The 19,052-nt window shown below is 41.4% G+C and overlaps 1 protein-coding gene across 1 annotated transcript in view; it reads right to left on the reverse strand.

Moving 5' to 3' along the window:
- The window catches only part of adarb2 (adenosine deaminase RNA specific B2 (inactive)), a gene marked incomplete at its 5' end in the record, with an annotated part of 44,659 nt that extends 26,071 nt beyond the window's left edge, over positions 1-18,588 (reverse strand). Inside the window, 4 exons of the mRNA XM_079805911.1 lie at positions 1,660-1,828; positions 5,928-6,079; positions 14,854-15,022; positions 18,492-18,588. Coding sequence (XP_079662037.1) covers positions 1,660-1,828; positions 5,928-6,079; positions 14,854-15,022; positions 18,492-18,588 — 587 coding nt within the window. The remainder of the gene's footprint in view (positions 1-1,659; positions 1,829-5,927; positions 6,080-14,853; positions 15,023-18,491) is intronic.
- Positions 18,589-19,052: the final 464 nt, after the last annotated feature.

Below are 19,052 nucleotides of genomic sequence, written 5' to 3' on the forward strand. Positions count from 1 at the left end.
TGCACCTGGCGCCGTGTGTTCCCCAGGTAAGCCACGCACACACACCTGGCCGTCCACATGATGTAGAAGAACACGTGATCATCAGACCAGGCCACCTTCTTCCATTGCTCCGTGGTCCAGTTCTGATGCTCACGTGCCACTGTTGGTGCTTTTGGCGGTGGACAGGGGTCAGCATGGGCATCCTGACTGGTCTGCGGCTGTGCCGCCCCATACGCAACAAACTGTGATGCTCTGTGTATTCTGACACCTTTCTATCAGAACCAGCATTAACTTCTTGAGCTGTCTGAGCTCCAGTAGCTCGTCTGTTTGAAGGACACAGGCCAGCCTTCGCTCCCCACGGTCATCAATGAGCCTTGGCCGCCCATGACCCTGTGGCCGGTTCTCCACTGTTCCTTCATTGGAGCACTTCTGATAGAGACTGACCACTGCAGACCGGGAACACCCCACAAGAGCTGCAGTTTTGGAGATGCTCTGACCCAGTCGTATAGACTTCACAATTTGGCCCTTGTCAAACTCGCTCAAATCCTTACGCTTGCCCATTTTTCCTGCTTCTAACACATCAACTCTGAGGACAAAATGTTCACTTGCTGCCTAATATATCCCACACACTAACAGGTGGCGTGATGAAGAGATCATCAGTGTTATTCACTTCACAATGTTATGTCGGATCAGTGTATTTTGAAATAAAAAACACTGATGAATCATGCACATTAAGTCCAGATTAACACAGTGACGTGTCCCACAGAAGCTAATTATTGAAGGATTATCAAAGCACAGCTCGTCATGAGACAATAATGATGATCGCGCCAGTCCCAAAGAGCATCGTTTGGGATAACTCCCTTCCTCAAGGCAAATATCACACCAACCTTTCCCTCGGCCATTATAATGCCGTATAAAAGTCGCCCTGCTTAAACGAGACCTTCATAAAAACTAATCCTCTAATAAAAATAAACCTTAAATCAATACACTGTCCAGCACTTGAGCTTCACAATCACGCTTCAGAGATTCATTCGTTCATTATTGTTCGTTTTTCGGTCTTTACAGAGGATTTTTCATAATAAATCAAACAAAAAAAATATACATAATAACCGAAAATGGTGTAGGCTGAAGCCATTGCTTATTATGCCTACCCTTTTATACATATTTATCTAATGAGCATCAAAATTATAATTTTTTTCTACTCGATTTGATTAGTACAAAATATACAAATAAAGTTACACAAGACATTTTCCAAAATGTACAACGCTAATTACAAAGGTACACATTAGTTTACATTCGTGACCTTTTTGACGTGATTACGTAATCCATGGCACGTCACAGAGCAGCGCAAGATGAGCAATTTATTTTAAAAAGTATATAAATGTTTATTTTTTCAGAAAATGGCCGATCATTTTGCTAGATAAGACCCTACTCGGATGGGATTGCGCAGAGCCTCTGAAGCCCTTTGAAACTGCATTGATTTGGACCTTCAACCAGTTGGTTGCCATTAAAATCCTGTAATGTTTTCCTCAAAAAATGATGGGGGTGAGTAAAATATCAGGAAATTTTCACTTTGAAGTGAACTAATCCTTTAATGTCTTCTTGTTGTGGCCCGTGTTTGATTCCTGTCTTTTCTTTGCGCAGAAGTTCGAGTGAATGTTCAGTGTTTTTGATACTGACCTGGAAATCTTGTCGGTGCAAGACATGGTGATGAGACGTTCTCCTTGAAGGACTCCGTCCCACGTCTGAACGGGACCCGCGGACTTCACGGGCAGTGTCCCCTCTCCTGATTCAATCTTTGTCCGTAGGTGGCTGTGAAACTTCTTCACTAAGTGTCTGTTGCTGTGCACTGCATAAAAAATAGAGTGTTGTAGGGACAATGTTGTGAACGATGCTCATTTTTAATAGCTTATATATTCATTTATTCAAAAATACACTAAAACTGCAATTCATACATACAATTCAACTTTTGCCTGAAAAGATCCTCATGACTTTCTGTCAAGGTCAGTATTTCAAAAGTCTCCTTAAATATCTGATAGTTTGACCTCTTTTATGACAAGGTAAAGTTCCGGTTGTAAAATATTATGTCGTGCGACTTCCCAAAGCCTGAATATTTATGAATTATGATATTTGTGAGGAAATAAAACCAATACATTTTATTTAACTTTCCACCTAAATGTAAAGAAGTGCATTTTAAAATGAAGGCATTTCTAAGATTTATGTGGATGCCAAATTTGTAATAATGATATGAATATACATTTTTATTTTAAGTTGTATATAGTGATGACCGGAAGGGATATTTGTTTTTAATATCCCTAAAAAATGCTGGGTTAAAAACAACCCAAGTTGGGTTGAAAATGGACAAACCCAGCAATTAGACAATTTAAAAGACATGTCTTTTAAATTTTCTATAATGAAATAGCCAGTAAATTAAAGGCTTTTTAATAATTTGAAGAAGAGTGCCTTGGATTTTCTTTTTTTCAGCAATTGGTTTGTTTTAACCCAGCGGTTGGGTTAAATGTTTGCTTAAAACAACCCAATCGCTGGGTTTGTCCATATTTTATGATGCAAAAAAGCATACATTGACTACAACATAATCAGTTCCTAATATTTTGTTGGTTCATGTTCATAATTTCTTTGTATGACGGACTGGCCAAAAATTATTTTATTATTATTTAAAATTATTAAAACCAGTTACACTCTATTTTGATGGTCCACTTTTGACATTCTACTAACTATAACTAACTTTGTCCTCAAGAGGTGATGAGGTGAGGTGAGGCTGTTTTTTTCCCATCATTCTTTCTTCCCATGCTGGAAACAGCGGGTTCGAGTCCTGCTAGGTGTGGTGCGAGTAGAACAGGAGGGTTTACATTGGTGTCGTGACCCAGATGGGAGTGAGGTTTAGGGGGGTGAGTGTATCAGAGGCCAGCTAGTAAGAGCTGTGTGGGTAAACCTCTCTCCCCTGATCTTACTACACACTATACCGTCAGAAAAAACTGGAGCAGTACCCTAAGGTACAAAAGAGTCCTAAAATGTACTTATAAAGTTTTAATATGTACCATAGGTACAAATATGTGCCATTTAGGGGTAAGTAAGGTACAAGATGTACTTTTTCACTTTTGTACCTTAGGGTACTGCCCCAGTGATAACACTGTACTTTTTTTTCTGAGTGTGGCGACTGATGCTAGAGACTGTGATCTTTAAAGGATTAGTTAAAAGAATTAACTTTTAAATAAACTTTGGCTGATAATTTACTCACCCCCATGTCATCCAAGATGTCCATGTCTTTCTTTCTGCAGTTGAAAAGAAATGATGTTTTTTGATGAAAACATTCCAGGATTTTTCTCCATATAATGGACTTCAATGGGCTCCAAACGGTTCAAGGTCCAAATGACAGCTTCAAAGGGCTTTAACTGATACCAGACGATGAATAAGGGTCTTATCTAGCGAAACGATCAGTTTCTGCGAGAAATCGAGCAGTATTTATGCTATTATTTTACCTCTTATCAGACGAACATGATCATCTCTGAGCTCCGCCATAACTTCCGCTAACTGAGGTCAAAATACGAGTATGGTCATAGATGTATACGTAGATGCCGCATTAGCGCTTGCACGGATCAATAGAATGAGGCATCTACGATCGATATATCTATGACCACGCTCGTATTTTGACCTCACTTAGCGGAAGTAATGGCTGAGCTCAGAGATGATCACGTTCGTCTAATAAGAGGTAAAATAATAGCATAAATGACTAACAAAAAACAAACTTATTGGAAAAACGAACACTTGAATATTCGTCAGCGTGATGAGAACTACCTAAGATCTAAGACCTTGGTATCGTTTAAAGCCCTTTGAAGCTGCACTGAAACTGTCATTTGGACCGTGAACCGTTTGGAGCCCATTGAAGTCCATTAAATGGAGAAAAATCCTGGAATGTTTTCATTTCTTTTCGACTGCAGAAAGAAAGACATGGACATCTTGGATGACATGGGGGTTAGTAAATTATCAGCAAGTGAACTAATCCTTTAATGTCCTTGTTAGTACACCTGCCTCCCATGCTGGAAACACTGGTTCAAATCCTGCTCGGAGCGGAGCGAGTGGACCCGGAGGGGTTACATTGGTGCTGTGACCCGGATGGGAGTGAGCTTTAGGGGGGTGAGTGTAACGGCGGCCAGCTAGTGAGAGCTATATGGGTAAACCTCACTCCCCTGATCTCGAGAGACGCTCTAGCAACTAACACTAGAGGCTGTGATCTTTAGTGTCCTTGTTAGTGTGCCTGCCTCCCATGCCGGAAACACTGGTTTGAATCCTGCGTGGAGCGTGTGAGTAGGACCGGTTATATTTGGTGCCGTGACCTAGATGGGGGTGAGGTTTAGGGGGTGAGTATAACGGAGGCTGGATAGTAAGAGATGTGCAGGTAAACCTTACTCCCTTGGGTAGAGTTGCACCAGTCGTTCGTAAGTTCTTTCTTAAATTGGAACGTAAAGTCCACACTAGAGGCTTAGTAACTACTAGATAGTTTGTAACTAACTCTATACTTTTTTCGGTTGCACCATTTGTTCTTAAGGCAGAACATAACTAGTAGGTCGTAAGCTCTCCGTAAAGTAATGCGTAGTCGCATAATATGACGTTTACCCTCAATGATCCAATAGCAGCCTTCAAATACGTGAGCAAAAGTTGTGTTGAAATACTGTGAATTTCAGTGTCCTTCATTATCATAACTTCTTTTGCCTCACGTAACCAACGGTAAAAATATGTTTCCATTAAATATACTGAATAACATATATCATGAATAACATAAGTGCTTTTATAAATAACATTCAGAAGCCTTCAGTATATGAAACGAGATTAACAAGGATCAATAAATAAATACTGAAACAAACAAAAACATTAAAAATTACATTTATTGATTATGACTGATTTTATTTGACATCATGACATGCACAACACGGACCGACGGGACAGATTCACGCAGCAGCGCGCACAGTTTTGGATGGTTTCGTGTTGAAGAGCTGCAAATAAAGTAATCTATTCACATAATGTTTTCTCTCTTAAAATATAAGCAAGTGTAAATGTCAGCATTATCATATATGTGTAAAGAATTGAAGTCTGTCATGTAAAACAAGAGCTTATTATGCAGTTCAGTCAGTCTGCTTTATTATTCCAACCGTTACTCCTGATCGGAGGCTTCGGTAAATATTTAGTTTATACGTAGAGTTCCGCTTCAACTAAGTTTAATGGTGCAACGCAAAAATATTTAGTAGTGCGTAGGTTGTAACTTAGTGCCCATTTACGTCAAAACTAGGCTAAGTTGTAACTTGCGCACAACTGGTGAAACCGGCCCCTGATCTCGAGAGACGCACTAGCGACTGATGCTATAGGCTGCTGTCTTAAGCATCCTTGTTACCGCCCGTCTCCCACACCCGAGACCCCAGTTTGAATCCCGCTCGGAGCAAGTCGAGTAGGACCGGTTACATTTGGTGCCGTGACCCAGATGGGAGTGAGGTTCAGGGGAATGAGTTTAACGTAGGCCAGTAAGAGCTGTGTGTAAACAAGTGGCGCTCTAGCGACTAATGCCAGAGGCTGCGATCTTTAGCATCCTTGTTAGCACACCTGCCTCCCATGCCGGAAACAGTGGGGCGAGTAGTTACATTGGTGTCGAGAGCACAACCGCTTCATAGTCCGTCCCTGACTGGTAGTTGCAAAGTTATTTATAGTTCGTACAATGTCTAATGTGGACCATTGAAATAAAGTGTTAACAAAAACATTTTTGAAAATAATGATTATTATGTGTGTATTCACATTCAAGGTGCAACAAAAACATGGTGGAGATGTTGAAACCACATGAAACCTTAACACATGTTGCATTTGGACACATTCAAGACTGGATTAGATACATCATGTGCAAGGGAGCAGAAGAGATGATACAGACAAGCAAATAATCTTACAATCAGAGGTGATTTCATACGGCGAGTTCACACGGGCGTCCCCGCAGGGCGAAGTGCTGATGTACATGTGGAAGAGGACATTCTCTCTCAGTCTCAAACAGGAGTCTTTGTGCCGTACGAAGATCGATTGTTCCCAGTCCTCTTTCCTTTTGCTTCAGAGTGATCACAGACCCCAGGCGGAAAGAAAGAAGAAAGAGGGGAGACATGAGAAACAACCACGTCTGAAAGTGTTCAGCGCTCACATTCCTGGCTAATAATGGGCCGAAGACACAAAGGAGACAAATATTGGCCTTGCCACGACCAAGGCCAGTTCCGTCACTGTCACATTCCCCTCTCGCTCTCACGCTATTACTCTGTCAGAACAAGGCGGAAATAAATGGCAGCGAGAACAGCGTGCTGTAATTCTTTAACCCAGATGATCTGTAGCAAGTCAGCTGCAGGGAGGACACGCCGTTTCCTGCAGAGCCGCCCCACTTTTACACATATCATCATAATTAGCATTAGCGCCTCACTGTGACATGTTACAAAAGACGTTTCGGAATAGTGCACGAGGTGAACTGTGCACGGGGAGCGCATTACACACGCAAACATCATCGTCTCTAATTGGCACCTAAGCTGTGCTAATTACACAAATGACCTGCGATGTCAAGGGTGGGAGTCGTGTTGCTCCAGATCTGTCTACTGAGGAAGCAGCGGATGGCCGCTGCGCTATTTTATTTGCCGAACATAATGACTTATCTTCCAAACTAGACTCCAGACTCAGCCGAGCGGGCCCATTTAGCTGCAGATAATGCACTTTGGGAAGACGCATATGCAAATATGACATTACAGGAGGCTTTTCTAAGCAGCAATCTGCTACATCGAGGAAGACATTTAGAGTCTTCGCCGCCGCACAAAGATACCTCCAAACACCAGACCAGACTGAAATGATAATGCAGAGTCTTTATGAATGAAGGATTGAAATGTGAAAGTACATCCGAGTTCTTTTCTAGGTGTAAAATGTGCGTCTGTGAGAAAATGTGTTGTTTGCCTAAAGCTCTAACGGAGCTCAGGTTCATCACGTGCCAAGTATTCTCGACAAGCTATGTGACAACGCTGTTGATTAGCACAGAAAATTACTTTTTTTTTTGTGAAATAACAAGCAAATATCTTGTTTATACCAAATATCTTGTAAATAACGACAAGGCAATGGGATAAACAGTTTTACTGTGGATGCCCATTTATGTCACATACCCCTTTTCCACCAAGGCAGTGCTAGAGCTAGATCGGAGCCAGAGCCTAGTTTCAAATCGGTTCGTTGTGTTTCCATACCCAAAGCCCCAGCTCCGAGCCAGGAAAAGTGGTTCTTAAGCACCAAAACATTGCTGGGCTAGAACAGGGCTAGACGTAAGAACCGATTACGTCAGGCGGTGGGGGCGGGGTCAACAAGACGAACACAAACTTGAGATCCGCCATTGTTGAAATAGCAGCAAATAGAGCTAACAGCTGCTGCTCGTTTGTAGTCTCCGTCTACGTTATACAAATTACGGCGAACTGCATGAATGCGTTGGATTCGCTGTGTTTTTGTTGTGTTTTGATGCCGATGTAGGATGGTAAAGCCATGTGAGTCTAGTAACGTAACGTTTGCATTGTTGATGGAAGGCTTGTTCGCAGCGGTGCTGTGCAGACCGATCGCCGTACGATAACGAGTTCTGCGAGAGCATACGACTCCTTATGCTTTTGATTCACTCATGCGTTTTTTTTAAATATCATTCATGGATCGGTCTGCGCAGCGCCGATGCATCTTGAACAAGCCTGGTGTGTTTGTGTTTCCCGCTGCCCAGGGTTGCCAGGTTTTCACAACAAAACCCGCCCAACCGCGTTTCAGGGTGGCTTCCCTGGTAAAAATCACATTTGGGGGTAAAATATGTGTTTTTTTTGGCATGGTTGCGTACTAAAATTCGCATTCCCGGGGCTAAATATCACATAATCGGGGTCGCTTCAACCCGTGGACATGAAAAACAGCCCGTGGCAACAGTGATGAAGTAGCCCAATTCCGCAGGAAAACCGCGGACTTGGCAACATTGCCGCTACCTCGCTAGCGTTGCTGAGAAAGATGAGACGTATACAGTGACGTAAGTCATGGCTCTGTTGTGGCTCTCAGCATGTGGAAAAGCAAACGGTTCTTAGAAGGCTCCTCAGACGAACCAACTATGAGCTTGGACTAGCTCTGGCTCTGAACTAGCTCTAGCACTGCCTTGATGGAAAAGGGGTATCAGAGTAAAACCAAAAATTTTATTATGACCTTATATCTTAAAATGATGCTTTTGTTTCTTGCAATTTGAATTTATATATCCCACATGTGACTTATTGTCTCACAATTTGACTTTAAAGCTGCACTATGTAAGTTTTCCGTCCGCTAGAGGTCGCCTGTTCAAAACAAAGGCGTAGTTTGATGACGCTACGTTTGAGCGCAGAATCTTGGGACATGTGGTCTTCACCTCACAGCCGGTGGAAAGAATAGGGATAGGATTCGGGCAGAAATCATGTTCATGGATGTGATTATTAATGTTACTGTAGTCTGAAGCAGAGCAGGACCGAGTGTTGTGGAGCTGAGCAAGGCCGCTGGAGCTATTGTTAATAAGAAGAGCGGAACACACGCCTCGCAAGCAGCGGGACTTTTATTATGGCATAGTCGCCGGCGGGACTTTCATTATGCCACAGTCGCTGGTGCCACTTCCGCTTTTCCGGTCATGAGTTTGAGGTAATGCAGCTCTGTTTATCATATTAGATCCATCTGAGTGTGTTGAAAATTATGTTATGACGTTACTCTGTGCGTTCTCTCTGCGGCTGCTATGGCACTTGTTCACACTGCAGTGAGAGTAAAGCGTTTCTGCAAAATTAAACCAGAAACCGAGGGGAACGCAGATATGACTCAATTGACAGGCGACTCCCTCACACGTCCCGGTTCCTTGGTTAAAATAGCAATTTCTCACGATTTACACATAGTTGGAAACATTTGGGATATTGCAAGAACTCAACTGAACAATATATATAACACTGACCTAGTGGTTTTTGGATATTTTACTGAAAGAATTTGACATAGTGCACCTTTAAATTTCACAATTGCAACATTGTTTCTGGTAATTGCAACTTTACCCGTGACCTGTGTTGCAATGTCATAAATGTGACTTTATAACTCACAATATCACTTTATATATCATAATGCAACTTTAAATCTTACAATTGCAACTTTGTTTCTTGTCATTGCAACTTCACAACACACAGAGTGACTGTTATTGCAATGTCACTTCATATCTGTTACTTTATATATTTATTTCTCATAAACCGTTCTCAGAAATAAACTTGGAAACAGGCTTCATTGACACATACACATTGTCAAAATTACAGCAACAAGGCATATACAATAAACATTATACAAGTTTATTTAGCGCCTGTCCTGTAAAGTAATAAAACCCCCACAACTTTCTCTTCCCTTGTGAAAAACATGTAAATTTTCGCAAACAAGTATAAAACATGTGAACTGAATGTATACGTTTCAGACATTTAATTGCATGTTAATTGCAAATGTATTATAGTTTTACATTAAATGCAATTAGCTGAACTTTAGTGCTTTTTGACACTTCACTTTTATATGTAAGTTCTTAATTACTTATATTGTCTTTGAAATATGTTGTTTATGGTAAACTAAAATACACTTGAACGTCATTTCTATTGAAGCTTGTATGTCAGGTATTTAATATATATTTGTAACTACACATTTGTAATGATAAAGTTGCAATATAGTCCATTTCTTTAAATATAATATGGAATAGCAGCCTAGTTATATGCCTAGTACAATGAAGTGTACTTGTTTTTCACAAGGGTCGACATTCACAAAGATACCAGAACAAAAGGCAAAAGAACAAAAAACAAGCTTCACATTTATACTTGACTTCCTATGCAAGTGCATTACGATAAATTCGATTTGTGCTTCTTTTTACAAACTTATAAACAAGTTTAATATTTTTCGATGGTATTTGAGCATTCCCATACAGAGTTGAACTTGTTTTAAGCACAGAACATTGCTTTAATGTGTTTTAGGGAAACACAATGTATATCATAATGCATCACTATATTTATGCATATACACATCATGCTGTTCACTTTTCATTCCTCAAGTCATTTTTTAAAGCTGTTTCTTTGAAAAACACAATCAGTTCTGCAATATGCATCATAATGTTAAACAGTGAAGCCAATGCATTGTGTGTGTGTTTACGTATCTTATATTGGTTACAAACTTGTCTTCAGAAGTTAGCTAAATCTGACAAAAACACTCCCTATGATTTCAAAACAAGGCATCATGAAGCTTCGAAGCGTTATAATTCAGCGAGCCGATTCATGATTCGGATCGCATGTCAAACCGCCAAACTGCTGAAATTTGGCGATTCAAACTGCTGAATCGACTCACTGATTCATAACGCTTCGAAGCTTCATGATGCCTTGTTTTGAAATCGTCATCACTATGTAAGTCGTTATATAGGGTTTTTTTGCGCACAAAAACTATTATCGCCGATTCATAAAGTTATTGTAGAACCACTGTAGTGAGATGGACTTTGTAACAACGTCTTTAGTATCTTTTAAGGGTCTTGAGAGTGAACCGTGCATTGTGCCAATGGAGGCTTTTCAGAGCCATCAGATTTCAACTAAAATATCTTCATTTGTGTTCAAAAGATGAACGGAGGTCTTATGGGTGTCGAACGACATTAGGGTAAGTAATTAATGACAGAATTTTCATTTTTGGGTGAACTAACCCTTTAAGTTACACCCCGTTTTTATAGCATCAAATGACTAACAAAAACCAAACTTACTGGAAAAAAACAACCCCGCCTTCTAAATGGAAGAGCCAATCGTTGATTAAGGCCATTACGTACTCCGCAAGAACAGAGAAAAAATGTCTCACTCCCAGGGCTGCGATGAATGAAGTCTTTTTGTTCTCGCAGCCCTGGTTTGGGAGTTCTCGCAACTTGTTCTCGACACATCATCGAAGCAAAACTTTTTTTTTCTTGTGGTGAAATGGGAGCTCTAGCGTAGTTCTACCTGGAAGCCGCCAACGTCATTCAATAATTATCTATCTAGCCAATCGTTATTCGTCTTCTGTAGTTTATAAGTTCTGTTCCCACCCATTACTACGTTCGCAGATACTGACGCCGGCGTTCACCCCCATCCTCCCCAACACCACCAGGTCGGTCCCTGTCCATACATCAGGGGGTGGGCTCCGCCCCTGCCTTCATCTTCAGGCAGGAACTGCAAGCGTCCGCTACCCTCCGGATTCGGACTATGGACGGGACCTACGCCAAAGAACTTTATCATTTTCTCTATTAGATACTCATTGTATACAAACTGTAAAGTGGGCGAGGTTCAGCACCTGCTGTTCTCGTGAAGTATGGAATGTCCTGGCCAGAATGAACTTTGTTCTTGCGGAGTGTATATCAAGCTTAAGTAAAGTCATTGTGTCACTGCCGTTAGAAGCTCCGGTTGCTATAAAAACTGGCAGTGTTGTGAGACGCGCGTTTAGGATTAGCTTTGTCCAGGCAGTTTTTTCCTGATTCGAACAGTTTTGGAGAGTTTGATGTTTCCCCATGCCCAAGAGGCATTTCAAAGATGGCCGCCGAGTGAAATGACTTGTCTTAAAGGGATAGTTCACCCAAAAATGAAAATTAGCCCATAATTTACTCACCCTCGAGTCACCCTAGGTGTATATGACATTCTTCTTTCAGACGAATAAAATCGGAGTTAAATTACAAAAGTCCAGGCTAATCCAAGCATTAGAATTGGATTAATAGTTGCTCTGTTTTTGAAGTCCATAAAAAGTGCATCTGCCCATCAAATAACTGCTCCACCCGGCTCTGGGGTGTTAATAAAGGCCTTCGGAAGCGAATCGATGCGTTTGTGTAAGAAAAATATCCATATTTAAAACTTTATCAAGTAAACTTTTGGCCGACTGCCTTCCCTATTCAATTTATGGAAAAATTGTTGAAAGTTCCCCTGCCGATCAAAAGACTAACGCAACCAGGTCCGCTCGTCATGACGTCACGTACGCATCTTAAGTTTCACTTTCAATATTCAACACTTTTCCACGGAAGGCGGTAGGCAGAAAGTTTACTTGACAAAAGTCCAGGCTAATCCAAGCATTAGAATTGGATTAATAGTTGCTCTGTTTTTGAAGTCCATAAAAAGGGCATCTACCCATCAAATAACTGCTCCACCCGGCTCTGGGGTGTTAATAAAGGCCTTCGGAAGCGAATTGATGCGTTTGTGTAAGAAAAATATCCATATTTAAAACTTTATCAAGTAAACTTTCGGCCGACTGCCTTCCCTGTTCAATGTATGGAAAAATTGTTGAAAGTTCCCCTGCCGATCGAAAGACTAACTGTGCGTTCACACCGTCGCCGGCGAGAGCGTCAAACTTCGCTCTGGACGCCCTGTCATCGACGCTGTAGAAAGATTCGTGGACGCGCTGCCGCTCTGACGTAGATCGAATGCTTGGTCTTTTTTAAAACTGCATTTAAAGGGGCTGTAAAGCAAACAATCATGTTGATCGGCGTTTATGCAGACTGACCACAGGTAGGGTATAACCGTATAATATAACCTCATGAAATCATTTAAATGTGAAAGTTAAAAAAAAAGCAGATCGATGGAAAGAACTTAACAATTATAGTTACATGTTTGCTAACGAAATGAACCAATTAAAAGCCATTTGTGTGGTGTATAAATAAAGTTGCGCATCTTCTTATCATACCCGCCGCACCAGGAATGATCAACCTCTCCTCTATTTTGCTTGGGAACTAATGTCAAGTCAAGTCAACTTTATTTATATAGCGCTTTTAACAATGTAGATTGTTTCAAAGCAGCTTTACAGTGTTAAACAGGAAAATAATGCAGCATAATTTTATTCAGCTGTATAGCCATTCTGGAGAAAACGCTGATGTCATCAGTTCATTTCAATTAGCATACAGTGACAGTGTGGGCTTTAGATCAATAATTCGATCAGTAATTTAGTTTAAATGGTTAATTTAGTTTATTAATTAGATTTATTTCGATGTTTAGTTGAAAAATGTAGTGTCCCCAACTGAGCACGCCAAGCCAGAGGCAACAGTGGCAAGGAAACCAAAACCCCATTAGGTGACCTAATGGAGAAAAATAAACCTTGGGAGAAACCAGGCTCAGTCGGGGGGCCAGTTCTCCTCTGGCCAATTAACAAACAGCGTATTATTATTATTATTCTGGCAGCTTTACAGCTCAGAGGTCATAATAGATCAGAATATTCGAATGATCGGAGGCAACACGCTGGAGACGGGTTTATTGAGGATGACATATCGATTTAAGGATTATTTAATACTTAAAGGGCACTTTCAACAGGATACTCAGTGGGTGCTTCACTGAGAGGGGAGAACCTGTTTGATGTTCTAACCGGAACGGAAAAGCGGTTCTTTGGTCTGCGACTATGCTGCCTCACTGTTACCCAGTTTCCCTGATGCGAGGGCCCTGCAGCCGGAACCGAAGAATGTACAGAGTTCACTAAGCTATTCGCATCCAAATCAGTGTCTAAAGCTGTTACATCCTCACTACTCTCAGATAAAGTATGGATGCGTGTTTCTAATTCTGAAATCTTCTCCGTCAGCCTAACTATCTCCTTACATTTATCACATGTGAAGCTCTGTTCGCCAGCGGAGAAGCCTATACTGAACATGTGGCATGCGCTGCAAGTGATAATGACAGGAGAAGACATGACTTACCGTGTTTGTTTATTAATCCAACTTACCACTTACTACAACCGTTTGCTGGACACAATTTACTAATCCAAGTTATGAACTCAGAAAAAGGGAGACCCGGGTGCAGAGATAACAAGCTAACAGGCTAGCGAAATGCTAGTGATTTAGATTAAAAGCTAGCGATGTCAAATTTAACGTGATAGGCAATTTTTAAACAATGTATGGTGATGAGTAAGTTATATTTAGCAGTAGAAGAAAGAGGAAATATCAAAATAAAGATTCAAACGTAAGCAAGGCTCTACAGAGCTACAGACTTGAGCTACAGAGCAACAGACACTGCAGGAGACAGACAGAAGCAATCGATCAGGCAGGAGCAATCGGGCAATAATGTGGTCGGAACCAAAGTTTACAGCACTGCGTTCTCTGGAATCCTCTCAAGCGGAGCACTACTACATTCCCACTGGTTGCTGCCGAACCGCGTCAGAGCTCATTACCATAAAGTTGACCTGATTTCAACTCTCCACGACGCCCAAATCGTCCAAGACGCGCCGTGCCGCGCTGCTCTGAACGCACAGTAACGCAACCAGGTCCCCTCGTCATGACGTCACGTACACATCTTGAGTTTCACTGTCAACATTCAACACTTTTTCACGGAAGGCGGTAGGTAGAAAGTTTACTTGATAAAGTTTTAAATATGGATATTCTTCTTACACAAACACTTCGATTTGCTTCAGAAGGCCTTTATTAACACCCCGGAGCGTTATTTGATGGGCAGATGCACTTTTTATGGACTTCAAAAACAGAGCATCTATTAATCAAATTCTAATGCTTGGATTAGCCTGGACTTTTGTAATATAACTCATATAATTCTATATGAAGAATGTCATATACACCTAGGATGACTTGAGGGTGAGTAAATTATGGGCTAATTTTCATTTTTGGGTGAACTATCCCTTTAAAGATACATAAAATGTCATAAAATGATGAAAGCTTGGAATGTTTGGAAGTTCAATTGGATTTTCTTTGTTATTGTTTGGCTCATTTGCTTACACAGAGAGGTCGGGGTTTATGAGCTATACGGCAGCCACCAGGGGGCGGTCGACATGTTTTGGCTTCACTTTTCAGAACGTGTGGCACACTTGATATATCTTATCTAAATGTGTGTCATTTACCTGAGGTGTAACTCTAGTTGGGAGTAGAGGAACCGCAGCAGGGCTCGTCTAGTCGTTATTTCGGCGTGGCAGTCGTTGACCACCAGGCCCTGGTCACTAATATATTCTCCGTTAATGCATTTAGTGCCGGTTGATAGCGCCACCACCTGGGCCTGTCTTAGATCCACACCTGAGGAGCACAAAGACACAAACGCATTTAGTCATCATATTGCAGCGTAATAATATTGGATCTGACAGCGAACTTACTGTGAATAAGTGTTGTTACAAATTGAATAGGTGAAGAGCCATAAGTCAGTTATAGCAGATATCATAAATAGACCTGTAGATGTCTTAAAGGGATAGTTCACCCAAAAATTGGAATTCTGTCATTTACTCATCCTCAAGTTGTTCCAAACCTGTATGAGTTTCTTTCTTCTATTGAGCACAAAAGAAGATATTTTGAAGCCATTGACTTCCATAGTATTTTTTCCCCATACTGGCTTCCGTCAACTGTCTGGTTACCGACATTCTTCAAAATATCTTCCTTTGTGTTCAGCAGAAAACAGAAACTCATACAGGTTTGGAACAACTCGAGGGTGAGTAAATGACAACATTTTGGGGTGAACTAACCCTTTAAAGATACAGTAACCTAAAACCTGTTTATTTCTAAACTTTTGACACTATGGGCCTTATCATACACCCAGCACAATGCGATGCTAGGCGCAACACAAGCGTGTTTTGCTAGTTTGAGCCCAACGCAGTTATCATTTTCACGCCCAGCGCCACATTGTTTGAATAGTAAATGCACTTGCGCCCATCTGTTCACCCATGGGCGTGCTGGTCTGAAAACCAGGTGTGTTCAGGAGCATTGTTGGCGTGTTGCTATTTTGAGGAACTGAATCGACTGCACCATTGACCGACAAAAACCTGGTCTAAAGTCAATAGTGCAGTATTTTTTGTGTTATTTAAAGGCAGTGTTAGTAATATGCGTCTATAGGCGGGTGCACAACGTTCAGTCTTTCCGTTTACAAATTCTGCCATGTAAATAGCAAATCCGCCATGGTGCAAATGGCTTTTAAAGGGAATGGGAGATGAGACTCTGATTGGTTTATTGCACGTTACACCCAAAACACACCCATGACTTATTAAAGGGGTGGTAAACCACGATTTCACTATTCTAACTTTAGCTAACGTGTAATGTTGCTGCTTGAGCATAAACAACATCTGCAAAGTTACAACGTTCAAAGTTTAAAGCAAAGGGAGATATTTGCTTTTAAAGAAATCAGTTTCTAAGAACTACAGCAAACGGCCAGCAGGCGACTACACACATTCCTCCAGGGTTGGTGACATCAACAGGCTCAATATTTACATAAACCCCTCCTCCGAGAATATTAAATAAGGGGGGGGTGAGGCCATTTTGTATCGCGGCGCTGTTGTGGTATAGTTAGGCTGGAGTGTTGTTGCCGCGATGCCGAGGAAACGCTGTTATTTTCATCTGGATTGCAGGTCTGGGGTACTTGCTCTGTTCAGCCTTCCTTGGGACGGGGGTGCGTTGCAGAGTGTTTAACATACAGCATGTTATATGCACGTGTGTTTGAGTCAGCGGGGAATCAGGCGCGCGCAGGGCTCCCTGCAGCACATCTAACAGAGGAAAACATCCACCGTCTTCGCGATTTCAATGCCGGATTTGCACAACGTCATCTGCGTGAAAAAAACACTGCCGGTGCGTGGATGCACGACTCACGCGCTGCACATTTCACGGAGGACAACACAAACTTCCACAAACTTCGCGAGTTCAATACAGGATATGCACAACGGCTTGTCCTGAAAGCTGGATTTACAAACAGAAGCTGTTTACGGGCCACAACCTGTAAGTCTGATTTATTTTTCATCGATGTGTTTTCCTGTAATAGGTTGTAGCAAGGAAGTAAACAGATGACAACGCTGTTCTGCAAACCAGTCTGTTAAATGCTCATTCATACTTAACGTTATCCGACGAACACCTATCGTTACAAACACTAACGTTAAAATCTCAACAGCGAACCTGACATTAGTGTAAATGATTCTTTGATTAGAGCTTTTATGTGTTGTTTATCTACAGGCATGCTAAACATGGTTCTGTGTGTGATTTGGCTAACTTACTAGTTAAAGCCAGTGCTTAGTGTTCGTTTTGGGTTAGTTCTTGCGACAGATATTTGGCTATAATCGTTCTAAAAATACAAAAGTTAAAGTGCCATTCAGTAGCGATCATTATAGATCCGCAGTCTTTACTCTTGAGGACTGGACAGGTTCTGCTCGATCATCTTCACTCAAATGTTCTGGGTCTGATTCGGGCTCATATGGTTTTATTGACGCCGTTGTTTCTAATACTGACCAAAGCACAGCCTCCGGTAAGGGGCGTGACGTTTCCGACAAACGTACACTAGTTGGTTAGTGAATCACAACACACTGGGCCAGCTAACCAATCAGAGCCCACTGCGTATTTTTGAGGGACTGGCTTCATACAACCCGGAAAGCATCAGACCGTTTTACAAGGAGGGACAGAGCAGTGTAGAATAAAGGTCAAATATATGAAAAATAAGGCAATTTTTTTTAAAACGAAGCATGAACACATGTTACAGTGCACCCCACAAACACAATCAAGCCTTCAAAACAATGTGTTTTACCACCCCTTTAAGAGACTAGGGACAACCCTTTAGGACCATGTGTCTGGCGCCCCAATCATTTTCCCGTCGTTAAACTAGCAAAAGTGGATTTGGACACTCCCTAAGTGCACTTGCGCCATGCGCTTCAGATCATGTGCTCAGATCGTTAAAATAGGGCCCTATTGTTTAAAAGTTTAGGGTCAGAAATATTCTTTTTTTTAAAGAAATTAATACTTCTATTCAGATAGGATGTATCAAATAGATCAAAAGTGACAGTACAGACATCATGAAGTTAATATTAAGAAAGATAATGTTTTATTTCAATGTTTTTTTTTAACTTTCTACTCCTCAAAGAATCCAGAAAAAAATGCACTCAAAAAAATTTGTAAGCCTTTTTTTAAGATTTAGAAAATGTTATTTATACTAAAATTCCATCAAATTGAATTAAATAATTCTTATGTATTTTAATTGAATAACTGATTAAGGATTGTTTAATTATTCAATGGAAATACATAAGGATTATACCCGTTCTCACGGTCCCTTTGCCCCTTATCTCACAGTCCCTTGCCACAAATGCAGCCTGGAAGAGCATCCTTGAAAGAGATGCTCACCCAGCACAATGAAACATACTCTACACATGTACAGTATGCAAATGCAGATAGTTCTAGCTGTAAGATTTCTAGCCACAGAAAAACACTGCACACTTGCAATGCATTGGCATTCACATGCATCACGTGTTACTGGATCAGAGAGAAATCGGTCCAAATTTGGTGCAAGTAAAACAGAAAAAGCTAAATATGTCAGACATGACCGTTTACAAAGTAAGCAGCATACACAACTATAAATCCTGCTGTAGTCCACAGTAAAAGTTGTTCTTTGCTGATGTTCTCTACACAAGGATGAGTAACTGGTCATCAGTGTACAAAGCTTTCCTGTGACATTTTCATCGGCCACAGCAAGACGAAACCCACAACCCCGGCACAAAGCGTGTCCACCTGCCACGGCCCGCTGTACCTGTCTCACAGCTGCTCGGCCACGATACGCCACCGAGCAGGAGGATACAGGAGAACAGCTCAAGCGTGTGAGCGGATGTCTCAGCACGCTTAACCATAAAGCTCTGTGTGCTGGAAAAAAATATATCTCCCCATCGCTTCAAAAATTTAGTGTTCACTGCCTCATGTAGACCTGCAGGCTAGAGGCAACATATGAGCTTTTATCAGTCGGGGCCCAGACGGAATTGCACGCCGTGGCCCGGCCGCCACCAGCGCGGCTGCCTGGCAATAACAATAATAAAAACTAATATTGAGGTGGGGTTAAAGGCATAGCCTTTGAAATCCATTCTTCCACCTTTCGCTGCCTGCTGAACCGAGAGAGTGAGAGAGAGGAGAGGCCGTGGGAAGAGGAGAAATAGATGAAAGAGAAGACTGGGTTCAAATGAATCATAACTCCAGATCGAAGCGGTCAATAGCTCATTTTTTCATACTTGTTAATATCAGGGTTATGGGACATTCTAACTGTGAAACACTACATGTATCCAGATCAACTGTGAGTTTTAAAGGTTAGTTCACTAAGAAA

Source organism: Gobio gobio (genome assembly GCF_949357685.1).
Source record: "Gobio gobio genome assembly, chromosome: 23".
Classification (NCBI taxonomy): Eukaryota; Metazoa; Chordata; class Actinopteri; order Cypriniformes; family Gobionidae; genus Gobio; species Gobio gobio.